Here is a 9,822-nt window from a genome sequence, read left to right as displayed (position 1 = left end):
AGCGTCAGTTTGTGGTGCGTTTCCAGATCTTCGCTGTTTGACGCTCTCATTTTTTTCCCAGTGCTTGATGCCCTTCAGCTCGTTCTGAATTTTCTGAGAAAATACTTATTTTGTTATTAGCAAGATGCCTATTCGCATTATGAGCAATTGTACATTTCAAAGGTTGACACTGCTAGCACTATTTTTTGTCATACAATGCTAGTGTCAAGAACTTAATTGTTTTTGTAGGATAAAACTTTTTATTTTTCTGATGGTTAGAAATGTGTGATTAGAGTTTTGTGATGATAAGTTGGCACTTTAAAAATCAGAAAATTTTCTTTCTATGTCACAGTTCATCTCCTAGGGCTATTTCAGGTTTTAATGATTTGCATTGTACAAACAGGCTTTTCCCGTAAGTGTCATGTAAGTTTTTGTGTATTCTGAAGAAATTTGTAGTTGTGTAATTGTGGTATGTTAATTCTGTTTTTTAAAAGGCTGTCACTGGAGACAGCCTGTGTGCTGAAAACGGTAGGAAAGAGAAACCAGGATGTAGAGCAGGTGATTTGAGTCACTAGTTCTGATTAAATAATCAGCCAAGAAGTATTGATTTAAACTTTCAATTTAAACTGCTGCAACTGTACCAAATCAGCCTGTTTCACTGTGGGCTGTTCTGCTGAGCACTGCAATGCTGCTTGGTTTTCTGTAGGCTACCCTAAAGCCAGGCTGTAGTTGACAGCACTTCTGCCTCAGAACTCAAAGTACATAAGTAAAGAGGGGCAGCACAGAATTAGGAGATGTGTACATTTGAAAAATGGAGTGGCAGGACTTTAAGAATTATTCTGTGCACTGCTTAGGATATATAAGAATAAGCATTTATTTTCTGGTACACTTGCTCAGATTTTCTTGGTTGATTGCTTATATCAGTCTTTGGACCTGGAGATTTCTAGCCCTTGATATTTAAACGAGAACTATTTTATGTTTTTAATCTTTTTCTATTCTAGGAAGTAATGTTCTAAGAATGTCATCAGGTTTCCAAATAAAACCAAAGGTTGCAGTGCAGAAAAGCAAGACATCTCCTTTGCCATGTTCTTCAGAACCTGTAATTAAACCACAGCCAAGGCCTAGTGACAAGCTGAATCCTGAAACTATTGATCCGGTATGTGTAGGTGGTGGGTTTTCTGTTTGTTTGTTTAAAATGTGTCTCATGCTGGAAGAACTTCCCTTGCTTTACGCAGAATGTGCTTCTTTGGGCCCTGTTCTGTAAATTTGAAGTAAAAGGTAAGTTTTGGCACAACTGTGGTTTGGGTGGTAACTTTTTTATTTTCCATGTACTTTTGTCCTAAGAAGAGATTTAAAGCTAAGAGTTAAAAAGGATTATGTTTTATTGGTATAGTTGTATGTTTTGGCACCTGCTCATTTAGAGGAGCTGGTCTCAGTTATGCAATGAAACCAAGAATCAGGTAACATCTAGAAGAACATCTAGACCTCTTAATATCTAGCAAATCAATTGCTGGTGAGCATTACTTGAAACTCCCAAGTACTGTATGTAACACTTGGAAAAGAAGGTGAGCTCTCAGGAAAAGACTGATCGTAGAATCTTAGAATTGATGGAAGGAGTAGTTTTATTTCATGGAAGTCCTGTGGCTGGAGAACAATTTTTGAGTGGGTGAATTAAAACTCACCACTGGGGCATACCAGCCAAACATTTAGTAATATCACAGACCTTTTTGAAAACAAACTAAATGCAGGAATATGTTGGCGAGGTGCTAGTTTGACAACTTTTTGCAAGAATACAATGACTTAATTAAGCCAAGAAGTCATCAAATCATGCACACAATTTTAACAATGCTAATATAAGTTTAAACACTCGAAAAATAAAAACTATTATGTCATGGTGTTTCCTGCTATGTGCTTTGTGATATGATTTTTAATCTGGGAAGTAGCATTGAATGACCATGCTAATAAATAATATCATCGTTCATATGCATAAAAAGCATGTATATGATAAAAACCAACTTCGTGCAGGCTTTTCTCCTGTGAATCTTCTAGTTTTTTTCACTGAGTCTTCCTTATATTCTCACCCAGTATGAACCTTCTTGCTGATTTCCAGTGCCCTCATACCATCTTGCCCAACATTTGGTGTTTCTCCCACATCTTGCCACCTTGTAATTTTGTCTATACTCTGATCACGATGGAGTTGGAGTAAATCTGCCTTCTGTGTATTATTACCAGTGTAACAACAATAAGAACATCAGGAAAGTGAAAGGTCCTTAATCTCTTAAGGAGAGAACCCATAAGATTTCAGTGTGAAGATTTCCAAGTGAAAATAGAAAAATAAGGGTATTTCATCCTGAGACCACTGATTCTACATTATGTATTCATTTTTACAGCTTCCTAGCCAGACAATTCTAAAAAGCAGTTTTCTAAAAATGTACCAAATACGTGTTTTCCTACCCCATAGCTGCAGTTCTTGTTTTGATTAGTTTTGGAACTATATGACTAAGTTCCTTTTTTGGTAAACTGCAGTTTTAAGATACTCAAAATAGCTATCAGACCTTACTGTTATGAATAAATAATGCATATATATATAAACAAAACTTTTTTTTTTGTCTTCACAGTTTGGTGTTCATTCTCGACAGCCTTCTACATTTGCTGCTATATATGCTAAAGGTGGCATTCCATGCAGGTTGGTTTTGTTGGGTTTTTTTACAAAGTATATTATGTTTAGGTAGAATTACAGAGACTGAAAAACATCTATTCATGTTGGATCTTTTGGTTAGGCTGTTTTGTTCCATTAATTTCTGGAAATATTTCTGATACTTAACTCTCTTCAAAGCAGAAAGCAATTTTCTGTATTTAAAAAATTGTCTTATTTTGCCTTTTTAAAAAATCCTTTGTTAATTCTGACACTGCAGTTTTAAAGTTAGTTATTTGCAGGTTTGGTTTGCTAAGTCTCTTACATGAACAAAGTTGATAACTTCATATAATGGTCTTCACTTCTATACCTACCAATAAAGATAATAAAGTCAGTGCCATTTTAGTAAGTAGACATCTTGCAGTCTTTTTTTGTCTGAAGTAAGTAGTATGACAAGATTTTCTTGAGTATTCCAATTCTTTAGTTGTCAGCAGTATCAGATGTTAACAAAACTGTATATAAGCAATAGTTTGTGGTATTTTAAGTTACTTTTGTCTGTTATATATTTGCCTACACAAAATGCATTCAAATGTTTTGCCAAATGGATGCAGAATTACTTAACAAAAAATTAAGTAGTAGTAATGCATGAATATACGTGTATAAAATAATTATAAATACGTAGCCTTTATCTGTATCTTAGGGGTATTTGATGAATTCCAATATGATTTTCTTTCAGTTTCAACTGATTTCCCTTACCAATTGTTATTTTAGAAAAATGTTTCTTGATATTTAACAAAATAAGTAACTGCAAAAGGAGCATCTTCTGTGTTGGTATGAGAGGCATCTGGAATTTTGGTAACTTTTATTTTTTGATTTCTGAGTGATTTGGAGCAGAATTTTGAAAAAGGCTGTATTTGGGAATTAGAATAATTGCACTGTTGGATTACAATTATACATTCCACTAAGGAAAGTAGTATGTTTTGATGTTATGTATATAACATAGCAATACTGCAAACCAATTTCTGATACATTTAAAGTTAATAGTGTTGACAATAAAGTACATATTATTATATGTTAATTTGTTAAAACTTGATTCTTTATATAGGTTAGTGCATGGCTCAGTAAAGCACAGACTTCAATGGGAATGCCCTCCTGAAACTGTGCCCTTTGATCCTCTTCTTGTAACATTGGCAGAGGTAAACTTGACTTTCTTATAAAATTAAGCAGTTCCTGATTGCAAATGGTATTTTGTAACAAGCTAATCTAGATATCTTAGACTTACCTGTTAGGGAAATATGAAATAAACACTTCTGAGGATCTTGTATGGATGAAGATGGTCAGGTACAAAGCCATTTGTAGTTCTTCAGTTCAGGCATTCTGGGAAAGCTATTTAATCTTTGAGATACTAGCCAACTACAAAACATCTCAAATTGCTAACTGTTGAATGAAATACTTTAATCCTGTTGTGGCTGTGCATTTGTAAACAAAATTGCTTATTTTTTGTATGTAAAGCCTGCCTATTCAAGTAAGAGTGCTCTCCTCAATAAACTGAATTAATACAGTGGAAATAGGAGTCTATAAATAAGTGAAAGAGCAATACCATACATTATGTTCAGGCTTCTGTTCTCTCAGGATGTTTCAGGAATGTAGGTGAATGTTGAATCCAGTGTGGTAGGTGTAATAATAAGCAAACTAAAGATTTAAGATTAAACGAAGCTGTCAATTCCTAAAGTAACTTAGAGCTCCTAATATAGAAAGAAGACAGACTTGGGTTGTTAGATTAAAGGTAATGAAGTGCAAATGTGAATGGCTCCACATGGTGGTGTTAGTGTATTTTATGTTTTGAACTGATATAACAAAGTATAAACCTTATCTTGCTACTGTGTGGAACTTTTTAAATATGTTTTTGTTTAAAATAAGGCTAACTTAAGCAAACACTTTTTACTTTTGCAACAGGGTCTAAGAGAGACAAAACATCCCTATACGTTTGTTTCAAAGGAGGGTTTTAAAGAATTGCTTATGGTTGAAGGTGCTATTGAAAAAGTAATTCCCTTGTTGCCTCGTCTAGTTCCAGTGTTAAAGGCTGCATTGGTATGTCTTCCTCTTCATTAAGAGAGGTCATGGGTTTGATTTTTATTTTTTTCTTTTTCTTTTTCCCTGTGCTACATGAAAAAAATTAATGTGATAAACCTATTGCATTGGCTTTTGCTTTGAGATTTTGGGGTATGGGAATAGTTTCTTTTTCTCATATTAACCCTGGCTTGGTTTTATTAGATAAATATCTCTAACTATAAAATCAAATGGTCAACTGCTTGTACATCTGTATGACACTAGCTGTGGGCAATTTCTGTGGAAATGTTCAATTAAAGATCTGAATTTAAGCAGAAATAAATATATGTGTTGTTGGTGTTTTTGTATATCCACATAATAACATGCAAACAAAAATATTGAGGTGAAGTAAAATGGAGATGCAGGAATAAATACTTGTCTGTTACATTTGAAAATTCAGATCATGCTACAAAGGTAAAGTAGAATATGCCAGTGAGGAAAAGGAAAGGATATAGTTAAAATGTTACATCATATTCTTAATTTTTAAAATATTTTTAACTTTTCTACTCCTTCAGAAAATAAAAAAGGTAAAGTATTGGCTTCAAAGGTAATTTTTTTTTTTCCTTTTTCATATCTTTCAGAGCCCTTTTCTGGTTCAGCTACATGCTGTCCTATAATCTACCTGTGTTTCAGTTCTGGTTTTCTAGAGGTGTCTGAAAGTTTGAAAATTATTTGTAATCTCAGATCTGAGGTGTAGTAGAAGATCAGAATTGTGTGCCATCAGTACCTTTGGTTCAATTTGGAAGACAAAATAGAATAATTATTCTCATCTATTTTTCTAATTATTGCTGCTCATCTGATAATTTTCATTGTTGCACTGTTTTGGTATAAAGTCTTGTTAAAAAAGCATTCAGTGGCTTCTATTTAAAACAAAAACAAACAAACCTAGAGGGCCCAAATGGAAAAATAACTGCTTGAATAAAGGTCAGTATTAGTACAGAGCCAAAAATAAGTTGTCATTAATCAATTTCACTGCTAAAGGAAGAGTGAGATAACTAAACCATTAGAGGATTCAGGTATAGAAGAACTCTCTGGTGGGAGCAGTAAAAATGACAAAGCACCCTAAAAATAGATAAGAGCCTGATAAGTGCTGGCAGGTGACAAAGCTGTAGTTGACAGGGGACTCAATTGAGCCATAAATGCATTAGCTGCTGTGTTTCTCCAACAAAGACAATTATTGTTATGAATTACATAGAAATTACCCTGAATTCATTACATTTGTAATTAAAATGTTGTCTCCCAGTTTCAAGATATTCACATTTTATTCACATCTAAAGGGTGCTTTCAAATACACTGTGAACCATTAAAATTGTTGCTGTAGTCAACTGTTTTGCCTGCTGATATTTTCATTTAATCAATAATAAATTATTAGTTTTCTCCTCTCAGAAGAAATGCAAGAGATTCACTGACATTTTGTGGGTGCTTCTTGTTTTCTAGTTAAAAAAAATGCACTTCTGTTTTTAAATGTTACCTCTAGATACTCATGTTGTGTCATGTTGTATTTCTAAACTTGCAACATTATACCAATTAGCAGTTGCAGAGGAGTTTGAATTGGATTTTCTTTTTTCCCCCTCTGGAGGCCCATTCAGATGATGAAGTATTTGGAAGGGGACTGGATGCTTTAGTTCAACTGAGTGCTGTTGTTGGCCCATCTCTTAATGATAATCTTAAGCAGTTACTCACAAATGTAAGTTTTTAAGGCTGTAGTTAAAATAATCTATATTTTTATGGTACTTTTGTTGAGATTTTTCCTTCAATATCAGCATAGATGCAGTGGAGGCCTCAGCAGTTCCATGAAAAGCCTTACTTCATGCATTCCTCTGTGTAAGCCCATCGTTCTTTAATAATACTGTGACTTATAAAGTTCTAGTAAGGTCCAAAAACTGTTGTTGATGTGAATTGGAGAATAATAAAAGTCTTGTGTATACTATTTAAAAAAAGAGGCAGCTTGAAGCTGAAATAGATGCTATGTTTTGAGGAGAAGTTTATGTTTAGTGCAAAATTAGTTTTTGCTTTTTAAATGGGAATTATTTTTAATCTGTTAAAGTTTCCACAAATTGACATAAGCAAATATTCCCACTTCTTTCAAGTGGGAATTCTGCAGAAGGAAGTTTTCATTAAATAAACTTAGAGTGGGACTGTCAAACATATTTTTATACTGAGTCCTTCTGTGGACATCCTTTCTCAGTAAGATAGGCTTTCCATGGTTTCATTTAGCCTGCATCCAAAGTGCACTTTTAAGCAAAAATAAAAACCTTTTAGATACCCAGTGCAGAAGAGAGAAATTTCAATAGTTTTTTCAAGGTATTTCTACTATAGAAATCTCTTTCAGTGCATGTGAAAAATGTGTTAACTTTTCATATGGATAGAACTGTAATAAAATAGAATTATATTGACCTCTTTGCATATATAATACTTTATTGTACAACAAACCTTTTTACTTTTCCTTATTTTATCCTTGTTTTGCTTTTCCTATAGCTCTCAAAGAGATTAATGGAAAAGAAATCTAGAGAAAAAATTACCATTGCTTTACAAAAATTGGAGCAATATGGTGGAAAGGTGAGTTGACCAGATAATTATTCTGTAATCTGCACATTTGAATGCAGTTTTTCCCAAACAACATCTCTCTCTGGCTTTCGGATTAAGAACTCTTTTCTGAAAACTGTTTATTTTCATATGTCACAGCTATTCACATTGCATGAAACACAGGATTTTTCACTGTGGCAATCAGCAGAGTTGTGTTCCGGTCCATAGTAAAACAGTTGTTTTAGACCGATGTATTGTGTGATAATGGAAATGACATTAAGTCTACTCTGGGTGACCTATATTCTACCAGTTAGGTTTTGTTGTCTGCTGTTTTTTATTTCCCACTCTTCATTTGTATTCTCCATTGTTTTAATCTCTGAGCAGGAAGTACAGGAGAATGTCTCAGTAAAATATTCCAGGGGGTACATACCTACGTAAGAAGCTGGCTGGACTCTTACTGCAAGTAATGCAAGTACTTGGTACTGCAAGTACTGCAAGCACCAAGCTTCATTTGGGAGAATTCTTTTTGGGAACAGTGTGGCTCCCTACCTATGATATTTCTGTGGAACATTTTTTTGCCCTTGATGGGAAGCTTATGCAGACTTAGCAGTTAAAGAAGATACAAGCTGTTCTTGCTTGAAAAAGTCTCCGTTTGTCTAGTCTAAATGTTTTTTCCGGGGTTTGACCTGGTGTGACAAATTGGGTTAATTATGTAGGGTGGGAACCAGGCTGCCTAATATAATGACTTCCTAATTTAGGCATTGCAGCATTTAGAAAGGAGATGTTAATGCTGAGTAAAGTGTGTGAGCTTCTTGTGCAGACCACAGAGTAGGACTGATGCCCATGAAGAGTAGTCCAGGACATCACCAAGTGTCAGCTAGTAAATAGCTTCTGGCCCCTTCTGGAGTACTGACACTGGGCTCAGGCTTGTCTTGCTTCAATATGTGTGGGATACAGGTTTTGTGTCCCTTTTTCTGAGCCTAAATACTTTTCTCAACAGGATTTACTCTTGATAATGGTGTTATTGATGATGCCTGCCCAGTCCCACTAGTGGCTTAGTCTTTAGGTCACTTACTGAAGAAGTCAGATACTCACATTCCAGCTGACCCTGCTTAACTCAGAGTTTAGATCTGCAATTGCTATAAATAAATAAATAAGTTTAAGTAATAGATGGCAGAGTATTCTGCTGAATGTTGCCATTTTCTGTTGTACTATACATTGCACAGAAAGGAAAAGAGAAGAAAAAGTGAAGGAGTATTGGCTTGGATGTTCATCTAGAAGAGCAAAGATTCATTTTCTTGACTCTGTGAACACTTGCATGTATTATATTAAATGGTCAGTGGTAAAGTAGAGGAATAACCTAAAGAGTAGGGACCATAAATGCAGGGCTACCAGTACTAAGCTTTGTGCATAATCAGCAGATACCACTTTTTAAAAATTCATTTAAATGCAGTAGCAGTGTTTGTATTACAGACTTGAAAAACATCAGGACAAATAAATAAGCATGGAAGGTTTTATTTATATAAGAAAGGGAAAATTACATCTCATCATGATGTTCTGAAAATTTAGGCCTAGATAATGTAATTTATCAGTGAATCATTAACCTCTAATTCTTCTCTCAGGCCCATGATTTCTTGTAGTCTTCCTGGTTCTACAAGTAGGTCTTTCTGTGTGTCTTTTAAAACTATTGTAGTAAGGTAAGGCAGAAGACTGAAAAAAACCCCATCTAAATGTGATTATAAACAATATTATATAATCCAGCTAATGATTTTATAAAATTTCTGTTTTAAATCAGTTATAATGTATATGGTTCTTAGTTTTATTGGCAGTCCCTTCCAGAATATCAGTCCTCTATTTAAAAATCCTTGGTATTTCATGCCTATTGCTATGCCCAGTTTCAGGTGTGAGTTTACGTGTCTCTTCTCTTGGATATTTATTCTCCATCATTAGTTGTCACAATATTCCATTTTTTTAGTTCATTATTTTCAACCTTTTTGACAGTAAATTTCTTAGCAAATATTAACTTTTTCATTTTCTACTGTTTTATAATAACAAAGGTAACTAAATAAAAGTTGTGAGTTCTACAATTTATAGAGACTATATGAGTGCTCTCCATAGGTAGTGCTAGTGATTGTTTGTTTTTTAAAAAAATTGTGTTATTTTCATCAACAGGCAACTGTGGCTATCATCAAATCTAAAATTCCCACCTATTGTTCCATCACCTCTTGAAGGAACAAATTGTAGCGGTTTGTACTGTAAGGTGAAGTCTGGAGAGAAACTGCCTGTGAACATCACTGACACTTATTTGGACTATGATATACTCTCTTAAAATAACCACAATACTTCAGTAGGATGGAAAGTGGGAAAAGTCCTATTAGTTTGTAAAAATGTAAATGTTTAACTTCTCTATTGTTTGGTGTTTGCCTATGCATTCTGCTTACAATGACATGGACTGGCTTTCATTTTAAAAGTAGGTAAAATATGGATTTTGTTATAATTTTCTTTAATTGTTCTGCAGTGCTTAATATGTATGGTTGTGTGATGCAAAGTAATTTGTCTGTAATTACTCAAAT

At 34.1% G+C, this 9,822-nt stretch overlaps 1 protein-coding gene across 1 annotated transcript in view; it reads left to right on the top strand.

The window, feature by feature from the left end:
* PACRGL (PARK2 co-regulated-like) overlaps positions 1–9,478 on the top strand; it is an 11,370-nt gene extending 1,892 nt beyond the window's left edge. The window contains exons 2-8 of the mRNA XM_010003918.1: positions 981–1,135; positions 2,598–2,665; positions 3,720–3,810; positions 4,571–4,705; positions 6,303–6,410; positions 7,202–7,282; positions 9,422–9,478. Of these exons, the coding sequence (XP_010002220.1) occupies positions 981–1,135; positions 2,598–2,665; positions 3,720–3,810; positions 4,571–4,705; positions 6,303–6,410; positions 7,202–7,282; positions 9,422–9,478 (695 nt within the window). The remainder of the gene's footprint in view (positions 1–980; positions 1,136–2,597; positions 2,666–3,719; positions 3,811–4,570; positions 4,706–6,302; positions 6,411–7,201; positions 7,283–9,421) is intronic.
* Positions 9,479–9,822: the final 344 nt, after the last annotated feature.

This window comes from Chaetura pelagica, unplaced genomic scaffold, assembly GCF_000747805.2.
Source record: "Chaetura pelagica isolate M959 unplaced genomic scaffold, ChaPel_1.0 scaffold398, whole genome shotgun sequence".
Lineage (NCBI taxonomy): Eukaryota > Metazoa > Chordata > Aves > Apodiformes > Apodidae > Chaetura > Chaetura pelagica.
Note: the sequence above shows the minus strand (reverse complement) of the source record. Positions and strands in the feature narration are given on the sequence as shown.